This window comes from Musca domestica, unplaced genomic scaffold (genome assembly GCF_030504385.1).
Source record: "Musca domestica strain aabys unplaced genomic scaffold, Musca_domestica.polishedcontigs.V.1.1 1, whole genome shotgun sequence".
Lineage (NCBI taxonomy): Eukaryota > Metazoa > Arthropoda > Insecta > Diptera > Muscidae > Musca > Musca domestica.
The window spans coordinates 22,275,058-22,301,908 of NW_026712114.1; the positions used below are offsets into that span (position 1 = coordinate 22,275,058).

General features: G+C 35.5%; 1 protein-coding gene across 1 annotated transcript in view; it reads right to left on the bottom strand.

Moving 5' to 3' along the window:
- The window catches only part of LOC131800525 (octopamine receptor beta-2R-like), a 384,581-nt gene that overhangs the window by 37,924 nt on the left and 319,806 nt on the right, over positions 1-26,851 (bottom strand). The window contains 1 exon segment of the mRNA XM_059120668.1: positions 22,371-24,719. Coding sequence (XP_058976651.1) covers positions 22,371-23,383 — 1,013 coding nt within the window. The 5' untranslated portion in view covers positions 23,384-24,719.

Consider the following 26,851-nt stretch of genomic DNA (forward strand, 5'->3'; position numbering starts at 1 on the left):
GGATATCGTATGGTAAAGGGATGTAGCTGTATTAATTCCAGTACATAAGAGTGAGTTAAGAAAGTAATTTCGGGAGTTAAGCTATTGAGAGCTTTGCAAATTCTAACTATCGAAATTTACTCAGCAACAAATTTTTATGATTTTTTTTATGATTTTCAAACTCGCGAACTCACTAATTTAAATGTAGGACGTCCGGCACGTAGAGTTCTTTTTTTGTGCTTTTACATTGTAGATTGCTGTCGTTCAAATAAGAACAGAATTTGGTAAAAAAAAAAACAAATTAAAGAAGTTAAAAAAAACTGCCAGCCCTTAATCCGTTTTGCCGACAGATGTGTACCCTCATCCAATGTTCGATTATATAAATATATTTTTATATTTTGACTTCTGTTATGATTATTCATATGTTTGACCCTCTATGGAGTAGGTTCCGAAGGAATGTGCCAGTATTGTTTTTTTCGTATAGGACATTCATATATATATATGATATAAATATTGCGACGTGCTAGGCTTGGACTTCCTTACTTCCTTCACTTTGTTCTTCAAAATCTTGAACCCTATGTGAGGGTGGTACCTGAAGAAATAGTCCGATCTCTATCGTATTTATAACAGATCTTGTGTTGATGAAAATATTGAGATATACAAAGTCTTGAATGGAATCGGATTTGAATTTCGCGGTTTATGAACTTCATGCATATTCAATATTTTGACCCTCTGTGGAGCAGGTACTTGATGGATTGGACCAATATATCCCACAGCAAATCTTGTGTATATGGAAATATTGGGATTTGTGAAATATAAAGAGAACCGGATGCTTATTCGGGATTTTATAATCGTTTTGGTTATTGAAAATTTTGTCCCTTTGTGGGGGAGGTACCAGAAGGTGTAGGCCGATCTTTACCATCTTTATAATAGGTTTGTATGGAAATATTGAGATGTACCAAGTCTGAATGGAATCGAATGTTAATTTTTTTCGTTTTATGAGTTTTATTTTATGAGGATATTCAAAATTTTGTCCCGTTGTGGGGGAGGTATCAGAAGGTGTGGACCGATATATGCCATCTTCATAACAGATCTTGTGTTACTAGAAATAATGGGATGTGTGGAATATAAAGAGAACCTAATGCTCATTTCGCGTTTTATGACCTTCTTTGATATTCAAAATTTTGACCCTTTGTAGAGGAGGTACCAGAAGGAATGGTCCGATCTCTACCGTTTTTGTAACAGATCCTGTGTTGAGGGAAATATTCAGATGTGTCAAATCTAAGTGGAATCGGATGTTAATTTTACGTTTTATGAGCCTAATGGATATTCCAAATTTCGACCTTTTGTGGGGGAGGTACCAGAAGTAGTGAACCGATGTATTCCATCTTCACACAAGACCTTAGGTTAATAAAATTAATGCGATGTGTGTAATTTGAAGACAATCACTAACATCGCATTTTATAAGCGTTATATTTATTCCAAATTTTGCCACTTTGTGGGTGAGGTACTTGATGGAGTGGACCGATATATCCATTATTCGCAGTAGATATTGTGTTAGTAGAAATAATAAGATATGTGAAATATAAAGAGAACCTGATGCGTATTTGGGATTTTAGAATCGTTTTGGTTATTTCGAAATTTGACTCTTTGTGGAGGAGGTACCAGAAGGAGTGCGCCGATCCTTACCATCGTTATAACATATCTTGCGCTAATAGAAATATTGAAATGTGCCAAGTCTGAATGGAACTGGATGTTATTTTCGCGTTTTATGAGCTTCATGGATGTTGGCCCTTTTGTAGGGGATGTACCAGAAGGAGTGGACCGATATACTTCATCTTTACACCAGACGTTGTGATGTGTGTAATTTGAAGAGAATCGGACTCTTACAACACATTTTCTAAGAGTTTTAATTTTTCCAAATTTTGACTCTTTGTGGGGGAGGTACTTGATGGAGTAGAATGATATTGTCCATTTTCGCACCTGGCGTAGCACTGATGCAAAGTTGAAGCCAAATCGGACTATCTTTTATCTTTATGTGAAGTAAAATGTATATATTTTTTTTAAATTTCGACTTTCTGTGGGGAAATTACCGAAAGGAGTGAACCGATATTGCCCATCTCATATCTCGATCCAAAAAACACGGACAGACAGACAGAAGGACGGACATCGCTAGATCGACTCCAAATGTCCTGAAACGGATTTGGTTCAAAGATACCTAGGGTCTTAAGCTGCTATTTCGATGACGTTCGCAAATAAATGCCACTTCCGATCTTAACACTGATGCTTGTCGTTGTCGTCTGATGTCAGAGATATAATAAGATTTATAGAGGAATCGACATTTGGAAACATTGTTTCAATTTTTTTGGTGTAAAAATAGGGCAATTCTTTATGGGCCCGTGGCTCGGGTCAAAAGGCCAAGTCAAATTTTTGCATGACTAGATACCATAATATCAAGAATGAAATAAACCAAAAAACATACAAATGCGTAGGAATCCAATAATGACCATATCCGACCTTATAACCCCAAACAAATCGATAATTCGAACGAACCTTAATATCGGAAAGGATTCAATTCAGTTCATTTCTTCAGTTCAGATCTCGAGGGAGTCTCTCAATTAGATCCAGAGGTTTTCAGCTATACATAAACATTGACCTAAGTCATAGTGGTGTATTGCATCATACCTCATTGTAAAAAACGTTTGTAGATTTACTGCTCCTCTAGGCCTCATATATCAGACTCTATGTATTGCGAAGTTAAAATAAAATAACAGTTTGAGATAATTCTGTTAAAAAGTGGTTAAAAAAGCAAAATACCGAATAATGGCAGGCACCGTAATATGGGGGCTATGCGAAGACATGGACCTGGATATTCAATTCTCTCTGTGGAACCATTACAAACTCCACATAGCAAATTTGACACAATTCCGGTGAGAAATGAGATATAAATCATCAAAATACCCAATATTGGGAGTAAGTTATATTAGGACTATACCTAAACTTTCTTTTCAAAAAATTGCCTACATATAGGGAGTACAAACTGCCAATTTACGGACAATTCTGTCAAAACGTGTAAAAAAACAGCTAAGTTCGGTCGGACCGAATTGAATACCCTCCACCATTTGGAACGAATTTGTCAATTTTCAAAAGAAAAAAAAATAATAAATAAATAAATGTTAAAATCTTAAAAATGCCGAATGCAGCCATCATATTAGGATCTACACGACGTTGTGGAGCTGCATAGGCAACTTTTGTCATAAGCCATTACAGCATTCAAATGCGAAACTAAAAAAAAATCTGTGCATAATGTAGTTAAAATCATCAAAATACCGAATATAGGGAGATACCATTAAACGGGGGCTATATCAAAACGTGAACATGCGTAGACAGTTTTCTGTCATAGGCTGTAGTATCCATTGCGAACTTCAAATACCAAATTCTAGGGACCTAAAATAAATTTAAAGAAAATTTCATAAATCGGTTTCGTTCCGTTTGAAAGCTAAAGTGATTTCCACAGACGAAATGAAAAAAAACTCTATTTCCACTACATTTAAAAAAAAAATTGACCGATGCTGCCCCCCCCCAAAAAAAAAAAAACAAGTACAAAAGCTGTAAGTTCATCTGGGCCGAACTTTGAATACCATCCACCATTTGGTACAAATTTAACATTTTTCAAAAAAATAAAATCCGTTAAAAATTTTGTTAAAATCTCAAAAATACCGAATGTAGCCATATATTAAGGTCTATACGACGACGTGGACCTGCATCGGCAACTTTTGTAACAAGCTATTACAATATTCAAATGCGGAACTTAAAAACAAATCTGTTTATAATGTAGCTAAAATCATCAAAATACCGAATATCGGGAGGTACCGTTATATGGGAGCTATACCAAAAGGTGAACATGCAAAGACAATTTTCTGTCATAGGCTGTAGTATCCATTGCGAACTTCAAAATTGAAACACTTCCGGTGAATAATGTCGCTTTAATCCTTAAAATACCGAAAATAGGGAGTACCATTATATGGGGGCTATACGAAGATGTGGACCTGCACAGACACATTTCTGTCCTAGGCTGTAGTATCCATTGCGAACTTCAAATTTGAAACAATTACCATGAATAATGTCGCTTAATTAACCAAAATACCGAAAATAGAGAGGTGCCGCTATAGGGGGGCTATACCAAAACGTGGACCTACATGGCCCATTCTCAATACCAAAAGTCCGGCAAACATAGTATACACTTTAGTAAAATCGTTCGGTAGTTAGAGTGATTTCCACAGACGAAGAGATGGACGGACATAGCTAAATTGCCATAGAATTTTATCCTGATCAAGAATATATATACTTTGTGGGGTCTAAAATCTATATTTCGAGGTGTTACAAACGGAATGACAAACTTAATATACTATGGTGGTGGGCACAAAAACATGACTTCAACAGCCAAAACACCTTCAATTTGGCGATCTACTTATATGGGGGCTATACAAAAATCTGGACTATGTAGCCCATTTTCGATACCAAAAATTCCACGGATATAAAATGAGGAATATTGTTAGCAAAATCTGGGAAATAAGAAGAATTCTTCGAAATTAATAAAATCAGGAGTATCCCGTATTTGGGCACAACATAGACTTTTTAATTATTTTATCAAGAGTTTTAAGACAATTAGTACATACGTATGGTCCCAATTCTTGGAGACCCGGATCTACCTCGAAAAGAATACTTTTTTGGACATCTTTGTTACATTTTACATGGAAAATTTATACTTATGTTTTTATAAAAACAACAATAAATGTAATTTAGCCTGACCATTTTGCAACAACAAAAGAAAATTTAATTTTTTGCTAACGGGCTAAAATTCAATTCTTATCACCTCTCTGCCACTATATATACACTTATCTCCTGAAATTATTTTTTAATGTCTATTTAAAGAGCCAAAAATGTAATAAAAGTAAAACAATAACAAAATAAATAAAAATTCCTTCATCTCACTACCGCACAATATGCCGCATAATAAAATATTGTTATTTAAAGAGTTCTTATTGCACGGCAGATAACATTAAAAAAAATTCCACGAATATAATGTGCATATAAAAAAGCGGGCATATAACAACCTCAGCCTACCATAATCTGGTTATTTATGATTATATAAAATGCCTCAAATTAAAGGTAACACCTGGACAAAGTATTTCCGTTGCAGTGCTGTTTTGTACGTGGCTACTGTCTTTATCATTTTCGCTGCCTGTCTCTCTCCCCCTTTCCCCATTTCTCTCTCTCTCTCTCTCTCTCTCTCTCTCTCTATTTATGGTCCTTTTCAAGTACTTGCCAACATGCCATCAGGAAATTATTTTATTTTCAGACGAAATAACTCAAACATTCCTTAAAATATGAACAACAACAACGATGAGGACGCCGACAAAGAGTCTGCAAAAACAAAAGCAAAAAAAAAAAACTCCACTGAGTTATGTCGTTGTAGACGAGAAGCTCCCATCATGATAGGCATAAAATGGCAATTCCGTTGAATATGGGAAAAAAAAGGAAGAAGAATCCACTTTAAGCACTTTGTTAATGGGGCCTAGAGAGTAACGACGTTAGGGGGAGGGGGTTGGGGATGGGAAACAAAGTTTGATAATTAACGTTGATAATATGGCGGTATCTTAACATATTTTTATGCCATAAAATAAATTATATTACTGTGTGTTCACACACACACTCAAACACAGTGATGGAAGTTTTCAGTCAGAGTAAAAGTATATAAATTGCTGAGAACATTATTCCAATCATTGGGTATTTAAAAATACTGCTGTTGAAGAAGCTGAGAATGTGATAAAACGACTAAAAGTAACGATTGTAGTCAAAAGAGGTACGAACTTTATTGTTTGTTAAGAAGTGTTTTTTTTTTTTTAATTTTGTATAAGTAATTGTAACAGAGTTTACTCTAAACCTGAAGAAATCTCTGAAAACAGCCTAGTAGTGGGATTCTCTGTTCGTCGTTAGCAACATAAATCGATAACTTTCTTAACGCCTACTTATAATATATTCCAATATATAAGCAAGTAAGCAAAGGGTATAGCCTTGCGGGGCTGACCATGTGACACCCTACAACACTATAATATATTGGAAAAGCTCCTTAGGTCCAAATACATTTTAGTCGATTATTTGAAATAATGCTATACCGTGCCGCACATACGTTGCCTTTTGCTTTTCTTCGGGGCTATTTTCCTTATATTTACGCGTGCTGAGAGGTATCCAAAACAGTTTCACACAAAAGTTGTGAGATCGTCCAAAGTGCTACACTTCTGCCCTGTCCTCACTCTATTCCGTGCCGATTGGTTTTTAATTGTGACCTGTAGAGCCTCTTCAAGATCAGGAAAGTTTTAATTTTTAGTCCATTTGATTCCCTAAATATATATCTTGAAACACAATAGGCTTCAATTCTGACCCTAATTCTATCTACATGCTAAATTTCTTGAGAATCGGGTGATAATTTCCACTTGAATATAATAGTCGAAAAACATAGTAAAGCAGGTGAAAAAATATTGCCAATCCTAAAATTCCATATTGTAAGTCAAATATGAAACAAGTAAGCAAAGGCTGTAGTCGTGCGGAGCCGACCATGTGATACCCTACAACACTACAATATGTTAGAAGCCCCCTCATGTCCAAATCCATTTTGGAAGATTTCGCTTTTAAAATTATGTCACGGAGCTCTGCCCAGACATTACCCTTAGCATTTTGACCAGGGACATTTTCCCAATATTATGAACTCCGTCGTACTGTTAGAATTGTTCACTGTGCTTAATTATCTTCTCAGGCTTCAATTGTGTGATCAGGATTTTTTTTCTGTTTTTGGTTCATTTGAGCCCCTAAATATTTTGCGATCATCTCCAAAAGCAAATTGGCTATATTCGTCAATGAAATCAGCATAAAATAGCCAGAAGTTCGCCTATTGGGTATTTCGAATATCGCCTGTAAGTAATGTTGGTATTTTTCACACAAAAGAAGTAGTCCATTCTACCCGCTGTCTTAAATTCTAACTTCATGCAAGATTTCGTGTCCTTTGGTTTCTATTTGTGACCTTTATAACGGCTGCAATATTTTGAGTTGCTGGTCCATTTCACCCCTAAAATTTGTCAAAAATTTCGTGAAGATCGAATGCTAATTGCAATCTATGTATAAATAATAACCCCAACCTGTGTTGTAAAGTGCAAAAATATTACAAAATATACACTTCAATATTATAAGTCAAATTGAAAAAATCGCATGCGATAAAAAATATGAAAAAAAATGTCACAAAACACTACAAAATCTATATTAACATCATTATTGGTATCTTTTTATGCGATTTTTTTAGATTTTATACTTTTATGCCAAAAAGAATTCTACATTTACAAAATTTGTCAAAATCGCTCCAGCCATTCTGGAGACATAGCATTCTAGTTAACGTCCCCTTCCTTTGTATTTATACATTGTATATATTTCGCTACATGTATCCGATATTTTTACTATCGGCATCTACGTAACGGTCAGAATTGACCTATTCGTCTATTTGTGATTTCGCCGTCATTAAAAATATTCGCGGTTTAATGGAAAATTTGACTTTTATTTAACACAGATGTTATTGTCTATTTCATTCACTAAATATTACCCGATGACCATCAAAATTGAAAAAGGTTTCTTCCCAGCCCTATGAAGACTTCCGCTTCGATTGGTCTATAATTGAGACCTGTAGAGCAACTGCAAAATCAGGAATTTTTTCAGTTTTTGGTCCATTTCAACCCCTTAATATTGTGCGATCATCTCCAAAAGAAATAGGGTTCTATTCTGACCCTCACCCCAGCTACATTTTAAATTTCGTGAAGATCGGGCCATAATTACGACCTGTAGAGTGATTACAAATTAACATGGACAGACGGACGGACGGACATACATAGCTAGATCGACTCAGCTCGGCGAGATAGGAAGAACCATATATACTTTCCTATGTGGGAAATCGTGGTGTTATATAATTTTTGGCCCAATCAAACTTATAATACCCCCAATACAAAGTGTTGTAGGGTATAAACATCGCATGCAATTAAAAAATATGACAAAAATATATAAAATATTCACTTTTTATTGACATATTTTTACGCGATTTTCTTATGTTTCATCCGTCCAGCCGTTTTGGAGTTATAAGCGGTGTTACTAAAATCCCTATGCGATTTCTTGGATATGAGCATCAATGTAACGGTTAGAAGGGACATTTTTGTGCTTGTGTGATTTCGGGAGGATTACAAATATTTTACCCATCAAATATTGTCCGATGACCAAACCTTAGCCCCATGCTAAATTCCGCGTCGATTTGTGTATTATTGCGACCTGTAGGACAACTGCAAAATCAGATAATTTTTAAATATTATGCGATCATATCCAACAAAAATAGGGTTATATTCTGACCCCCACCTCCATGCTAAATTTCGTGAGGATCGGATCATAATTGCTACCGTTAGAGTGATTATAAATTAACATGGAAAGACGGACAGTTGGATGGATGGACATACATAGCTAGATCGACTCAGCGCGGCAAGATGGGAAGATCCATATATATTTTCCTATGTTGGAAACCAATATTTCGAGGTGCTACATAATTATTGGCCAATCAATCTTATAATACCCCCAACATATAGTGTCAAAAACAATATTGCCTCACGCCTTCTTATTCTTCCCCCAAAAAGGATCAGAATTATGAATAATATTAACTCATTTATGTGGAACTGCCATATGGCTAGAGAGGGTATATATCACTTGATACGGCCAAAAAGTGCCTCATCGAAATAACGGTTTTAGACCTTAGGTGTCTTTGGCCCAAATCCGTTTCAGGACACTTGGAGTCGATCTAGCGATGGCCGCCGTCTGTCTGTCTGGCTGGCTGGTGCGTTTGATAATATCATTATCAAATATAGATAGAGTTCGGAGCTGGGCAATATCGGTCCACTCCTTCTGGTACCTCCCCCACAAAAAGGACGAAATTTTCGAAGAACTTATTTTACTGCTCAGAAAGAGAAAGGATAATTCGATTTTGCTCCAGCTTTGTAAATCTCAATATTTGCATCAGAGTTAAGTCATGTGAAAAAATGTACAATATCGGTCAACGGACCATACCTTCTTGTATCTCCCCACAAAGGGTCAACATTTTGAATAACCAAAAAGGAGTGTAAAATCCGATTTATAATACGTTTCAAAAGACTTTCAGGATAACTTATGGATTTTTTATAAAATAGTTTTTAAAGACTTTAAGACAACTTGGATTTTATAGAATTTTTTAAAATTTTGGTTTTTATTGAATTTTTGAACAAAATACAGAGGATATAAAGGGTGAGATAAAAAAATGCAACAAAGTCAAACGCCATAATTTTTACAATTTCTTTATAATTTTATTAAATGAAAGCAAAAACTATTGAAACTTTAGAATAAGTTTAAATTTTTTCGAATTGGTCATCTTTGGACCGAAGCGTCACACGCTGCCCGAATATTGCTCTGCGGTATTCTGGCCCATTCCCGGCGAAGCGCTTGCTTGAGGTGATCGATACTTTGGTTTTATTTAGTGCCAACCTTGCATACCAAAATACTCCAGAGACAATAGTCCAACGGATTAGTATGCGGATATTTTGGTGGTCATTGTGCGCTGGAAATGAAGCGAATAACCTCATTTTGTAACCTTTCTTCGGTGGCGCGTGCTGAGTGCGATGGTGCTGAGTCCTGTTGGAATGTACCACCATCACCATGGCCGGCGTTTTATTTCTGGTGGCCAACCGAAGGTGTACATTTCCAGCATCCATCCATCCAGCATTTCCATCTTTTGCAAGAAAACACGATCATTTTGTTTGTTTACAAACTTTTGGACCTAATTCGGCAGTTCACCACTTTCGGCCAAGCGAAGCAACTCTTTCGGTCTTTTGAGTCTATTTTCTTTCTGTGCGGAATAAGTTTTTGCACTTTTTGGAAGTTTAATGGCTTTACCCCGAGCTCATTTTTGATCAAGTCGCTTCTTTACTTTTCGAACCAATTCTGCTGATTTTGCTGTTTTTTTTATTCGTCCACTTCTACATTTAAATGCTGGAGTGCTGTAACGATAGCCACTTTTGGTTTTTCAGCCAAATATAAAGAAATCACATTATCACGCTTGAATTCCAAACCAATAACATTTTTTCTGGAAATTTGTCACCAAAATGCTTTTGTAAGCTTGTAAACAATATAATGAGCAACCACTGGAATAATTTTACCAGCTGTCGGACATGTGGCTTAGAAATTACAGCGGTCTGAAGTTGGTTGCAGTTTTTTCATCTCACCCTTGATTAAAAGTTAGCATTTATATTATTTTTTTTAATTACTATGATTCAAAGGACAACCTCACTGAATAATGCCCATTATCTATTAATGTATATGGAGATTATGCCTGCAGTCACTTCATGGATATTTCAAACCATTCATAATAATTCACAAATTTGGGAATATTGCCAATGGCTTCAGCTTAATTTGATTTTTATTTTTTTAATACATCTCATTATCTCCTTGTATTTTTGCCTCTCTTTTACACGTAATTTTTGTTTGATTTTTTTTTTCTTCTATTTCGGCATTCTCACCCGAAGTCCTATTGGAATTTCTAAGAACTCATTAGAATCCTGGCACAATAAAATTCTATGCTAGACCAATAAACAGAAAATAATCGAAGAAGAACAACGAAAAGAAAGCCATTACAACAATGCAATAATCAAATTTGTGTTTTTTATCAATTTTTAATAATTTTCACATTCACCCACCAAAGTCATCGATTCGTTCGTTGCCACTGCCAAATTTGGGTTCTATTTTTTCGTGTTTTTGATTTGGCACTCAATTCCATTTTGTTCGACTACACTTCTGTATAAATACCAATAAACCGACATAACGACCTGACACATGCAATACCATCTCCCGCCCGCATTGTCAATATTAATATTAATAATAATACCAGTCGCAAACAACAACAACAACAATAGCTAGAGCTGTGGTGTTGAGAAATATTGTCTTTATTAAATTTCTTCAGGCAAACTGGAAAAAATCCTGGTATAGACATTTTCCAAATATCTTCATAGCAAATTGGTTGGGGTTGTGGAAACTAAAGCCCATGGAATCATGCAACCACACAAGGAGATCGACATAAAACCATCACCCGCATACATGGCAACAGTCGTACATACATATGGATGGATGGATGGATATATGGTTGGCTGGTTGGTTGATGGTTGATTCAATCAGTTGATGTTAGGATAGGCAGAGTCAAGTTTTTGCTCAAATGACTACAACCAAGAACAGGTATAGAAGAGGGGCTTAAAGATGATAAGCGGGGAGGGATTGTATACACGAGTGTTGTTATTTTTTTCATTCATCATATTGAACATCAAATAACAGACATTGCGACACCTTTCGCCGAAGCACTTCAACAGCGTTTTTCTTTTTTTTTGGATTGGAATAGAAGCAAAAATGTCAGCCCAAAACGTGCAAGAGTTTTGGCTTTCTCCATTCACCACCACCACCTTGATTATGTATGCTTATTGGATTACGCGCGGTTTTCCAACTTAATCTACATTTTATACAATTGCGGAGTGACTGAATGGTAGAAAGGAAAATATAAAAATTGGTTTGTTGGAAAATTAATAAAAGTCTCTTAAGTGCTTTAAAATGTTTGATAGAGAGAGTAAAGATGACGGCGATGAGGATGGTGATCTTTGCAAAGTTTGTGGTGAATTGTCAAGAAAGCATTTCAGGGGATTATTCAAAATGGAAAAAATTCGCGATATCTAAGGAATTTCAAGATTAGTAAATATATTCCCAATGGAGCTTATATTAAGAATAAGTAATTCAAGCACAGGGTCCAACGAAAAGTCCATGCACCCAAAAAGAGTCACGCTATGGTGGAGTTTGGTCCAGAGTCATAATTGGGTATTTTTTTTCGGCAGTTACCAAGGATTTTGTTCACCGAAATTGAAGAGGAGGATTTTGGCAATATTTGGTTTCAACAAGAGGGTGCTACATGCCACACAACTGAAGCTAAATTTTTAATACCCTCCACCTTGAATAGGAGGGTATATTATCTCTGTCATTCCGCTTGTATCTTCCCTAAATATTCGTCGGAGAACCCATAAAGTATACTGCTGTCATTTCCAAGCCACTCTAATGGTGGTATTTTTTTCACACAAAAATAGTGGTCCATTCTACCCGCTTTCCTAAACTCTAACTTCATGCGAGATTTCGTGTTTCGCGGGGCCGATTTTATGATACCCTACACCACTTTGCTAATTTAGTTGAGCTCCACTTCAATCATACACCCTATGATTATAGTTATAATTTAAAATTTAAAGGACTAAATACGCCGAAGCATTTGCATTTTTTTAAATTCGGACTTGTATTGCCCATTTGGTGCAAAATTAATTCTAAATCAGATAAAGATATATATGGGAGCTAAATCCAAATCTGAACCGATCTCGATAAAATTTGGCAAAGATATTTCTGAGCTGTATTTCCTATATTTCCCTGAATATCGTTGTTACGGAGTGCATATTACGGCTGTGGGTAACAAATACAACAAATCGGATGAACAATATATATGGGAGCTATAGCTATATCTGAACCGATCTTCACCAAATTTTGCATACTACCTTCTCGACTCAATTCGGTCGTATGTGCCAAATTCCATCCCAATTGGGCAAATATTAGACGTTTGGTGCACAATCAAAGGTAAATCGGACGAATTTATATATGGGAGCTATATCCAAATCTGAACCGATCTCGATAAAATTTGGCAAAGATATTTCTGAGCTGTATTTGATATATTTCCCCAAATATTGTTGTTACAGAGTGCATGTTACGGCTGCGGAGGACAAAAATAACAAATCGGATGAACAATATATATGGGAGCTATAGCTATATCTGAACCGATTTCCATTATATTTGGCATGCTTATTTTTAGGCCTAATTTTGTTGCATGTGCAAAATTCCATACAATTCGGGCTGATATTACACGTTTGGTGCACAATAAAAGGCAAATCGGACGAACATATATATGGGAGCTATATCTAAATTTTTACCGATTATCTCCAATTTCAATAGGGTTCGTCCTTGGGTCAAACAAATGTCGTTTGGAAAATTTCATCTCAATCGGATAATAAATGCGACCTGCATTTTGTTGACAAAAATACATGGACAGAGGGACGGACTGACATGCATAAATCAACTCATAAAGTGATTCTATGCAGATCATCAAAAGGAACTATGGGTCTATCTCGCTTCCTTCTCCATGTTACAAACAAATGCACAAAGACATAATACCCTGACCACCTTGTGGTGTAGGGTATAAAAAATTGACACAAAATACTACAAAATATATATTAACATCATTAATGTCATATTTTTATTTTTTATTTAGATTTTATTCTTTAACGCCTATAGGGTATTCTGAATTTCTAAATTTCGTGAAAATCGGCCCATAATTGCGACCTGTAGAGTAATTACAAATTAACATAGAAAGACGGACAGGCATACATAGCTAGATCGACTCAGCTCGGCGAGATAGGAAGATCCATATATACTTTCCTATGTGGGAAACCAAAATTTCGAGGTGTTACATAATTTTTGGCCCAATCAAACTTATTATACCCCCAACACATAGTGTTGCAGGGTATAAACATCAATAGAAAGTTGTCCCGTATCGGGTGATATAATTGGTTCCAAACTCAGCTTATGGCAGTGAGAGTGATTTCAATAATAATTTACAACATTACCATAATCCATCCCCTAAAAGTGTAATAACTTTTCCCATAAACAAACCTTTTTTTGAAAATCTTTTTAAATAGTCCCTTAACGAAAGTAAAACTGTCTGTTTAGCTATGCCGTAATTATTTATAAAAATCTTGCCTCCTCTTCCTCTACGCCTCAGCCGACAATCTATCATAACGTAATAGACGTTGTTGACATTCCGAATTAATATTTCCTATAATTGTGGTGTTAGGGAAATTCCTTAGCAAATATTCAAACGGCTTCCTTTTCGTGTTGCTTGTTTTCAAATTACAGTCTCATCATCAAGAGTCATTCGTCATTCATTCATTCATAAGTTCGCAGTAGTTGTTGCTGTTGCTATGTTTGTGTGTGTGTCTTTGTGTCTCTCTCTCTCTCAAATTTCATTCATTCATCATTATTTCAGGCCATTCGCAACGGTTAGTTGAGCTCCAGTCCATGCCCGTTGTCCAGTATTCTCAAATGTATATTTAATTGGACATTTTACGTTTTGCAAATGAATTGTCTGTCCGTCTGTCTGTCGGCCAGTTGGTCTATTTGTCTGTCTCTCTGTCGTTCGGTCGGTCGGAAGTTGCATTAAATATGAGAAGCTAAGTAAATAAATGTTGAGAACTTGTAATTGAATTATTGCCATGAATAATGAAGTAATCACGTTTTGCGATAAACATCGACTGACGAAAAATGCTGAGCAAATATTAATGAGTTGTGCATTGTTGTTGTTGTTGTTGCTTTTGTTGTTGATATTAAATAGAAGGGTCCCACAGCCAGTCACTCATCATCCAGCCATTTGTACACCTGTTCAGATACTGGGATTTAAATGTGTTTTTTCGTTAGAATTCAATAACCTGTAAATGTTGCGGGAATGATAACTGTTTCCGAGACAAATGGATCATTACTGTCGGAAGACTGTCCATAAAATTATTTTGTTTTTGAGACATTGTTGGAATTAATTAAATGGTTGTCAGTTTGCACTGAAACTTGCTGCAGTATAGAAACAGATGTTGTCACCACTTTTGTCATATCATTTCAAGACTTTGTAGTTTCCAAACTCTGGTCTACCTCGGAGGTGGTTTATATAACTAACTATAATGCAGGGTTTTAAAAATCCTAATTTGCCTATTAGATTCACTAAACACCACTAAGAAGAACATGGAAAAATGCAGTTTTACGTTTTCAGTCCGTTTTTAACCCCTCGACATACCTCCCTATATTCGGTATTTTGTTTTGGAAACAAAACCATATTTTTAAATGTAATTGTTTAAAATTCGGTTCAAAATAGGTTCTACCTCATGTGACAAAACTTATATAGATCTACCCTTTCCTCTAGCCCGCATGTCACTGTACCACCCGATATTCGGTATTTGGACGATTTAAGCCACAAAATCAAAAGGAACTGTTTAAAGTTCGGGACTTAGGGTTCGTAATGGATTCTACATTCTGAAGATTTTAACCACATGTTTTAGGGGAATCGTTAAAAACTCGGTTTATAGAGTTTGTAATGGGTGACAGAAAAATTTCGCACATACCAATAATGTTATCATTATTAGATAAAGGTTGTCGCAGTTAATTTCAGTAGAGGTCCATGTTTTCGAGTAGTAGTACGACTTTAACCATAAAATACGTTTTTAATATTTATGAGTTCCTGGTGTTTAGGTAACACTTATACTATTGACTCTTCTAGGACCAATAGCATCATTTTATGGCAAATAATTTTGTAGAATACTTTGACTTGCTTCGTTCCTGTTTAAAGGGAGTTTTTAATCACATTTCCAAAAGAGAAACAAAATCTCCACTTGCTGACTTGTACCTAAAATATGTGGAGTCTGAGCACTCTTAATCCGAAATGTTCCGAAAGAGTGGGGACGTTGCAACCTCTGTTTTGGTTACTTTTCAACCTTTTTATAACCTCCACCATACTATGGAGGGTATATTAACTTTGCCATTCCGTTTGTAACTCCTCGAAATATTCATGTCGGACCCAACAAAGTGTATCAAGTATATTCTTGATCAGCGTAAAATTCTAAGTCGATTTAGCGATGTCCGTCAGTCAGTCTGTCCGTCTGTTTTAATCTTTTGAACCAATTGAGATAGAAGGGTACAATTTTGCACACATGTTTATTTTGCCAGTATTCAGGTTAAGTTCGTAAATGGGCCACGTAGGTCCACTTCTTCGTATAGCCCACATATAACGGAACCTCCCAATATTCGATATTTTGATTATTTTAGCAACATTATTAACCGGAATTGTTTCAAATTTTGTATTTAAAGTTCCAAATGGATGCTACAGCCTAAGACAGAAAATTGTCTGTGCAGGTCCACGTCTTCTACAGCCTGTGACAGAAAATTATATATGCAGGACCAGGTCTTCGTATAGCTCCGAAAAATCGGTACCTTCCAATATACGGTATTTTGATGATTTTAGCTACATTATTCACAGTTTATTTCACATTTCGAATTTGAATACGGCAAGGGCTTGCTTATGTAGGTCCACGTCGTATAGACCCCAATATAACGGCCATATTTGGCATTTTTAAGATTTTAACAGAATTTTTAACTGTTTTTATTTTTTGAAAATGTTCAAATTCGTTCCAAAAGTTCGGCCCGCCCGAACTTACTGTTTTTTAACTTGTTATCTCTACTTTCATAAACTGCTGGATTTTCCCCGTAATTACTGAAAACATTGGATTTTGTCGCATAGCGTTATAATTATTGTTATTAGTGAGGTGTTAGAGAAATATCCCTTACCGTGCCATTTCATTCAACATCTTCCTTCTTCCATGCCATAAATAATCCAGACTACTGCTGTTTCGAAAACGCATAATTATTAATGGCACCAAAAAAAAAAAATATTTTAAGAACTAAGCAAATCAACTCATGCATTTTTTTGCTGCATTTGCAAAAAAACACAACTAATTGACCTAATTTGCATATTTTGACTTAATTGCAAAAATTCGTGATATTCTTCCCCATCTCATTCGCATTCTTAATACTGACATCCCGTTTTTTAACAAATTAAAAATATATAATTTTTGTATTTTTTTTCTTTGATAAAATATGCAAAATACCTTTTGACAATTTCTAGAATTAACGAACATTCATTTACATGAAATTTCCTGCGCAGTCCAATGGCAATTATTAAGGTTAAATTGTAATTAAAGACTTTTTAATACCAGTCAACAGCAGACAAGAAAAAAAAAAAAACAAAAAATTCTGTCACAAATTAAAAAGTCAAATAATTAACATTAGCTGTCGTCGCAGCCGTCGTTGTCAGTGATGGGGAAGTAGCTGCTAGTATTTAATGGCGAAGGTGAAATTTTGTCCATTCAGTCTATTTTATTGTATGCAGTGAGAAAATGAACGTTGCCCCCTCATGTCCTCCCTCTTGGCTGTTCCAATGTAACTTGGTTAACAATATTTTAAACGATTTTATGCAAATTTGTCCATTTTTGAATTGGCTACGCTGACTGTCACATACAATGGCTCCCCTTGCTCTTTTTGTCTTACACCCCTACCCCTTGTAAAAGAGGAAATGAAAATTTATTTGTTTACAAGGCAACAAATTCTATTCATTTGGCCACAAATGATTTTAAAATAATTTCCGATTGTGGAAAGGAGGGAAGAGACATTGGGGGAGATTCTATCATAAGTTAATTTATTACTGTAGACCAAATTATAGAGTGTAATGGAAATGGGTTTAATTGTCGGAAATTGATGCGGTAATTTTGAATATATTTTTGTTGTAGCACACCATAGTATGGAGGGTATATTAAGTTTGTCATTCTGTTTGTAACACCTAGAAATATACATTTTAGACCCCACAAAGTATATATATTTTTGATCAGCATAACATTTTATGTCGATTTAGCGATGTCCGTCCGCCTGCCCGTATGTCCGTCTATCTGTCTGTCCGTCTGTGGAAATCACTCTACCTTCCGAACGAAATGAAGCAGATTCATAAAATTTTACTAAAATGTATATTATGTCTGCAGGGCTTTTGGTATTGAAAATGGGTCATGTAGGTCCATGTTTTAGTATAGCCCCCATATAACTGTAGCTCCCGATATTCGGTACTTTGTTGATTTTAGCGACATTATTTACCGAAATTGTTTCCAATTTGGTATTTAATGTTCGTAATGGATGCTGCAGCCCATGACAGAAAATTGTCTGTGCAGGTCCACGTCTTCGTATAGCCCCCATATAACGGTACCTCCCGATATTCGATATTTTGATGATTTTAGCGATAATTATTCACCGGAACTGTTTTAAATTTGGTATTTGATGTTCGTAATGGATGCTACAGCCTAAGACAGAAAATTGTCTATACAGATCCACGTCTTCGTATAGCACTCACTATTCACCGATTTTTTTATTCAAGTTTCGCATTTGAATATTTTAAAAGCTTACGACAAAATTTACTTATGCAGGTCCCTGTCGACGTATAGACCCTAAAATACTAGCTACATTTGGTATTTTTAAGATTCTAACACAATTTTAAACGGATTTTATTGTTTTTGAGAAATGCCAAATTCGTTCTAAATGGTGGAGGATATTCAATGTTCGGCCCAGCCGAACTTACAGCTTTTTTATTTGGTTGTTATTTTGAATTATTGAAGTTTATATTTCCAAAAACATATTTTTGACTTCGTGCTGTTTTGATGACTAACTATTTAAGTTTAAACAGGTGTTGGCACAAGATTTCAACTTCTTAACATCAACAATAACTCTTTATTTATTTTCCCCATAGTACTTTTTTTTTGTAACTTCAAATAAATTTGAAATATTATACATTATCCATTTGCGAGTTCATTGCCTTGATATAACATTTGAATACTCACAAAATATACAAAATGCAATAGCGTAACTCTCTTGACAACTGTTCAAATATTCCAAAACAGTTATTAGATTAAAAAAACAACCTTCACCGCATTCGTTGGAATGAAAACATCAAAAGCAAATTACGATTATCTCAAATAATACAAGCTCCGTTTTATACAGGTATTTCATTTAAAATATGACTACGTTGATAATATAGTTCAAGGTCGCATTCAAGAAGAGAACAAAAATATATAATAAATGGAAATGAGATTACGATTGTAGATTAATAGCACAGGGGAATATAAAAGTCTCAAAGACAAAGTTTAATGACATTTGAATTTGGAATAATATAATATGAAAATAATTTCAAATGGGGTCCACGTTTAATATAATTGTACATTGTTTGAAGGTTTTTATCCGTATCCAATCCAATAGATGCACTATAGCTAATGCAACAAACCACAACTAGAAATAATTATATTAAAACAGTATTTATTCTTTTTAAAATGCATAGTAGTCTCATTGCCGAAAAATTTCCTTAATTGATGAAATTATAATCATTTTACTTTTACAGATTTTTGTCGGTAACTCAAATCACAGATTTATTTTTTATAAAAAATTTAAATGTTTGTGAACATACCTTCGTTAAATTAGAAGAACTTGCTAAACTTGCAATTAGAAGAAACTTGCTAAATTTCAAAAAAAGAAATCTTTTGAAAAATACGGCTAAAAATTATTAAAAGACCGAGTATCGTATGGGCTATATGAAAAATGGACCTGTATAGCCAATTATAAACCTGGGAAAGCAGTGTTTTTTGCTAACTCCAAATACCAACTTAGAGATACTTCCGTTTAAAATTATGTCTCAAAACATCAAGATATTGAAAATAGGAGTTAACATCCTATGGGGGCTATACGAAGACGTAGGCCTGCATTGACAATATTCTGAAAAATTTTGAAAAAATTCCGGTAATAAGTATGGCTAAATGCATCAAAGTACCGTATATAGGGAGGTAGGGTTATAGGGGGAGCTTGGTGAAGAAATGGACCTGCATAGGCAAATTTAAGCCATATGAGGTAGTACCAACTAAGAATTTTAAATATCAAATTTGAAACAATTCTCCTGAAAAAAGTGATACAAATCATCAATAAAAAAAAACAAAAAACGAACATCGGGAGGTATAGTTATATGATGACTATAAAAACAGCAAATTCGGTTTAAAATTGTGACTAAAATACCCAAAATAATTTCAAACTTTCAGAACGATTTTATGGGGCTTTACCAAAACATGGACCTGCAGGGTGAGATGAAAAAACTGCAACCAAATCTAGACTGTTGTCATTTCTAAGCCACTCGTCCGACAGCTGTTAAAATTATTCCAGTGACATATCATTATATTTTTTACATGGGTATAAAAGCATTTTGGTGAGATTTTTTCTGAATATAAGTTATTCGTTATGGAATTCAAGCGTGATAGTGTGATTTCTTTATTTTTGGCTGGAAAACCACAAGTGGCTATCGCTAGAGCACTCCAGCATTTAAGTGTGAATAAATCTTTTGTGTCTCGTACCATCGCTCGTTACCGTGATACTGGTAGCGTAGCCCGACGTCAAGCAAGTGGACGGAAGAACACAGCAACATCAGCAGAAATGGTTCGAAAAGTAAAGAAGCGTCTTGGTCGAAACCCGCGTCGCTGTGAGCTGAACATATTGCAATATTCCATTCAGCAAATATTGAAAAATGAGTTCGGGGTAAAGCAATTGACTTACACTGAATAGACTCAAGAGAGCTAAGGAGTTGCTTCGCTTGGCCGAAAGTGGTGAACTTCCGAATTTGGTTTTCTCCGATGAGAAAACATTCGTTGTTCAGCAGTTTGTAAACAAACAAACTGATCGTGTTTACTTGCCAAAGAGGTCAGCTGAAAATGTGCACCTTCGTTTGGCTACCAGAACTCAATCGCCGGCCATGGTGATGGAATGGGCCGCCATATCACCCGTATTAACCAAATCAGAATAAATTCCGAATATTATAGCGAAAATATTCTGGAGGGTGTATTAAAGCCTTGGACACGCAAACATTTTAACCGCAGACCTTGGACAACAACAACACGCGCCACCCAAGAATGGTTACAAAATGAGGTTCCTCGCTTCATTTCCAGCGCTCAATGTCCACCAAAATCTCCGGATACCATTCCGTTGGACCATCTTATCTGAATTATTTTGGAAAGCAAAATTGTCACTAAACAATACCAAAGTGTCGATCACCTCAAGCAAGCGCTTCGCCGGGAATGGACCAAAATACCGCAGAGCAACATTCGGGCAGCGTGTGACGGTTTCATTGGCCGTTTGAGGGCCATAATTCGTGCCTAAGGTGACCAATTTGAACAAATCTAAACTTATTCTAAAATTTGACTTTGTTGCAGTTTTTATCTCACCCTGTATACACCATACCAAAGATACACTACGTCAAATACATTCTAAGAATATCTTTGCTAATTTTTTTCAAGATCGGTTCAGTTTTGGGTATTGCTCCCAGATATATCTTCATCCGATTTAAAGTTTATTTTGCACCAAATGTGTAGTTAAGTTTGGGTAGCCTATTGATAGGTCCTTTGAAATTAAATGTGTACTGAACACGCCCTTCGATAAGTTCATTCTTACTCCTGCTGTGTAGCATGTGTCACCGTGTTACTGAATCTACATGTCATTCAAGTCATACCCTTGCATTTTGAGCAAAAAAGTTGGATATCATCTGACGGTGGCGCTCCCCATTCACAGTTGTTTTACCTCACAGCAGCTGTGACCTTTGTAGCTTTTACGATACGTAGGGCTGAACTCACTCTTAAATCGACAATTCTGCTTATTATCGTACACATTGATCCAAAATGAGCTTCGTTGCTGATGAAATAAGAAGCGCGCTATGAACTTTCTTAACAGAAAGTAAAATTCAATTAGAGATAGATTTCGGATTTTCATTAGGACCAATTTTCTCCTCTTAAAAAGTTTCTTCAAATACTAAGCATTTTGAAAAAAACTTCCAGAATTACAGATGTTTGTATTATGCCTTAGAGGTTAATTATTGTGATTCATGTGATTTAGTGATCCACAATGAAGAATTGCCACATACAAAAGTGTCCCTAATTTTCGGTACTTCAAACATTTTGGATCATTCTTCTTATTTTTAATTTTAAACCGAACCGAACCATTTTGGGGTTGGGGTTTAACAGACAAAATATGAATCTTTTTGGGCAAGATGTTTTTAAAGCAGCTAAAAAATACCATTTTGGAAGGGGGAGGTTCGCATTCCGGGCTACATCAATAAAATCAGCTTAAATTTGACTTTTCGGGTTCTTGGTAATTTAACTTCTCTCAAAAAGTACTCAGCATAGGCATAATCTCATATAACGGACATGAAACATTTTAAGGATTTTGTGGATAACCGATTTGACTATAAATCAAGTTTTAACATGGTGGAGGTTGTAGTAATGTAGTTGTCTGAAATTCTACACAAGGAGTTCCTTCTGAGTACTAAAAAGTAAATGTTTAGTCCACACGATATTATGATTGATAAAAATTCTCATGCTAAGGAGTTCAAAGAAGAGATTATGGGAAACATTCATTGGAGGAGGAACACTACCAAAATTGTAAGTTTCAAAACTTGTCGGATTCCTAACATCTGTATAGCATATGACAACATCGAAAGACAATACGATTTTCTTCGGAAATGATCTGAAATAAGTTCAATTCCATTTCCAACTTACCTTAATTTTCTAACACGCATCACAGAAATAATAACAAGTAAATTTCCAAATATGGCGGCAATTATGATTATCAACATTACGGAAGCCTTCATGATCAGCGCCAAATCGTCCAGCCAATCTCCGCTCGAATCCGACACAGTGTCATTGCCACCGCCGCCGCCGCCTGCATCATCGAAAAATGTCGAATTAACAGCGGCCGCTGCAGCGGCCAATGCTGAGGTGGCAGTGGATGCCGCTGCATTGTGTAGATATTGAGCGGCAGTTGTGTTGGACGACGTTGAAGCCTCTTCCAGCTGCTGGGCCATGGAGCCGTCTAGCAATGACATGGAATGCGGTACATCGGCATCGTAGGACAGAAATGTGGAGAGCGCAGGAGCAGGTGGTTGTGGCGATTGTACTGAGTGATGTGATGGCGTCCGTGATGCATGGGCTGCCGCGGCAGCAACGGCATTAATGCTACTGGCGGCATAACAAACGGTGGCAGCCAATGTGGCAGCTAGACATTTTGTTGTACTTCTTGTTGCGGTGGTAGTGGTGGTGGTGATGGGAGTGCTTGGAGTTGTTGATGAGGATGCTGGAAGATTAGGCGACAAAGTCTGTCTCTCAAATGCCAATGATGCTATCGATGATGTGGTTAATGGGGGTGTGGCGGGTGCTACGGAGTATGCTGCAGGTATTTGGTTTGCTATTGAATCTTTGGTTTTCGTTGACGGCCTGCAATGATGATGGTGATGATGATGCCGATGCCTTATTCGATGTAAAACATTTTGTTTCAATATTTTTCCCGTTGCAGCTTCATCAACCTCCAACGTTGGATCTTGCCGTGGGGCCACCACCGTTTCTGCTGCTACAGCGGGTGGGGTGCCGTAGCCCCATATAGTTGTATCGTTCCCATGTAATGCTATTGCTTGGCTTGTAGTCTTTGTGGAAGTGATGTTAGAGGTTAAGGTGTTTTTGTTGTTGTTGCTGTTTAGGTGTGTAAATGTGTTGGGATTTTTGGATTTTGTAGACATTACAAATATTTTTTGTTGTTGCTGGATTTTGATAGAAAAATTTTGATTGGGTTTTTTTTAAATAAATAACTTAAATATATATATATATTTTTTTTTTCTTTCGCTCCCTTTATAATTTGAAATTTTTTCTTTGGGGTTTCTTTCTCTCCACTTTTTGTTATTTTCCTTTACTGTTTGCACTTTTCACATTTTCACTTTCACTTGTTTTGTTTTGCTTTCGCAGTGAATTCCTGCAATTTTTTTCCATTCACTTGCAGGTCAATCTGAATACTTTGTAAGCACTTTCAACACGTTTTTGGTTTTTTGCTCTGGTTAGCTTTCGTTTGGTTGGGAAAACACACGCGCGCGTTTATCTTTTTTATGCCATCCGACGACTGAGGACTCGATTTCAGAAATTTTTTATTAAAAGTCTTAATTTTCCAAAAAATGATGAAGACAATAAACGTTCCGGAGCGAAAGTGAAAAACTCGGCGATTTTTTTGCTTTTCATTTTGACTGCCACGGCCGTGCCAAGAGTTGTCTCTCTAGCGCTTTGTTGTTGTCTATTTCTATATATTTGTTTTTTATTTTTTAATTTTTTGTTGTTGTATTTGTTTGCTTATATTCGATTATATTTGTTTCGCATATTTGTTTTTTTTTTATATTTTAAAATATTATTATTTTTTTTTTTTTTTCAAAAAAATTTCAAACAATTTTTTTTTTTTTTGGTTCTTTTGATTATATTTTTGAGGTGGCGTTGTTCTTCTTCATGATTGTATTGTGGTTGTTGTTCTTGCTGCTGCTGTTGTTGTAGTGGCTAATGCCATTGATTGGAGAAAATTCCCTCATTTTGCTGTCGTGTGTTGGTTGGTAGTGGCTGTGGCGGGGATGCTAATGTTTTTTGTTGTTGCTGCGGAGAATGATGGTCGAGGTTGCGGTCACACCGCTCAACGACATAGCTCGTGCTGATATTGGGGCTAGAGTGTGGGTTGTGTGAGTCGGTTTTTTTTTTGTTTCTTGTAGAACACAAAAATATGTTTCTTTTTTTTTTGCTATTTTTTTCACTCTCAGAAGTCGTTGTATTTTTCTAATTTAAATACCTATTTCGTTAATTGTTGTTGTTCTTGTTGTTAGTTTTTTTTCTATTTTCAAATTGTGTTGCTGCTTATTTAATTTTATTTTTGTTTCTTTGTGATACATTTATTTTAAGTTCTTTAGTTTTCTTCCACTACTTGTTGTCTAAATTAATTTTAGTTCTTTTTCTTAATTGTTGCTGCTGTTGTTGTTGTTGCTCTTGTTGTCGTCGTTGGATTTGATGCTCTTGTAGTTTTATTTCCGTTGGCGTTGCCATTATGCGCTAAAATACAAAGAGAAAAATTAAATAAATTACTATTTTGTTTTTGTTGATTTTTTTTTTCTAAAAAAGAAACACTTCTGTGTTTCTGTGGCATGCTTTTGCCGGCAAACAGGGTGCTAAACAGTTCTACGGGCAAGAATATTCGGGTTAATAAACCAATTGTTTATAATTTCAAAATAATTGTTAACACACAAAATAATTTGATTTCAATTATTATACACTCTTGAGGCACTGTGGGATGAGAAAGGACAAAAATAATTACATTTCAAATGTTTTCGGCGCCACATAAAATAATTGTATCGAAAAAATAATATCATTGCCAAATATATTTGAGGATTTTGGCTTATGTTAGAGCTATATTAGAGCTTATGTGTATATAGACGGCCCCGCTACAATTCGTGAGATACCGGCCGAAAAGTTGGAAAAGTATGCCAAAACTGGACTAATCAGATGGATAATAGCGGTCAAAACTTGTATGACATAATCTTCAAATATTTAATTGTATCGACGATTCTCAATACAAATAATAATTTCATAATTATACCCTACAACACTATGTGTTGGGGGTATTATAAGATTGATTAGGCCAAAAATTATGTAACACCTCGAAATATTGGTTTCCCATATAGGAAAAAATATATGAATCCTATCTCGTCGAACTGAGTCGATCTAGCTATGTATGTCCGTCCATGTTAATTTGTAATCACTCTACAGGTCGTAATTATGGCCCGATCTTCACGAAATTTGGAATGGAGGTGGGGCTAGAGCCGGAAGAGAACCCTACACCAAAAACTAAAAAAAAATAATGATTTTGCAGTTTCTCTACAGGTCGCAATTATAGAAAATCGAAGTGGAAGTTAGTATAGAACTAGAGCATAGGGCTGGAAAGAAGCCTTCCAATTTGGATAGCTTTCCGGAAATATTTAGTGGGTGAAATAGACAATAACATTTGTGTTAAATAAAAGAAAAAAATCCTTTAATCCCGGCGAAATTACAAATAGACGAACAGATCAATTCTGACCGTTACGTAGATGCCGATACCAATACACATATAGCAAAATATATACAATATGTATATACAACGGAAGAGGATGTTATATCTCAATGCTTATATCTCAAGAATAGCTGGACTGATTTTGACAAATTTTGTCAATTCAGAATGCCCTCTTGGCATAGAAGAATAAAATGATGCCAGTAATGATGTTAATATAGGTTTTGTAGTATTTTATGACATTTTTTGATTATATCCTCCACCATAGTATGGAGGGTATATTAAGTTTGTCATTCCGTTTGAAACACCTCGAAATATACATTTTAGACCCCACCAAGTATACATATTCTTGATCAGCATAAAATTCTATGTCCGTCTGTGGAAATCACTCTAGCTTCCGAACGTGTATTATGTCTTTTGGTATTGAAAATGGGCTATGTAGGTCCACGATATTGTATAGCCCCCCTATAACTGTACCTCTCGATATTGGGTATTTTGATGATTTTAGCGACATTATTTACCTGAATTGTTTCAAATTTGGTATTTGAAGTTCATAATGGAGCCTCAGACAGAAAATGAGCCATGTAGGTCCACGTCTTTGTATAGCCCCCATATAACGGTACCCTCCGATATTCCGTATTTGGATGATTTTAGCGACATTATTTATCGTAATTGTTTCAAATTTTGAACTTCAACATAATGGATACTACAGCCTATGCCAGAAAATTGTCCGTGCAGGTCGACGTATTGTACCTCCCTATATTCTATTCGGTATTTTGTTTATTTTAGCTACGTTATAAAAAGATTTTTTTCAAGTTAAGCATTTGAATATTATAATAGTTTATGACAAAAGTTGCCTATGGAAGTCCACTTCGTCGTATAGACCCTAATATATGGCTACATTAGGCATTTTTAAGATTTTAACAGAATTTTTAATGGATTTTTTTTTTTTTTTTTTTTGAAAATTGCCAAATTTGTAACAAATGGTGGAGGGTGTGCAAAGTTCGACCCGGCCGAACTTACAACTTTTTACTTGTTTTTATCACTCGTGATTTTTTCAATTTGACTTATAATATTGAAGTGTATATTCCATATTATTTTTTCACGTTACAACACATTTTGAGGTTATTATTTACAAATT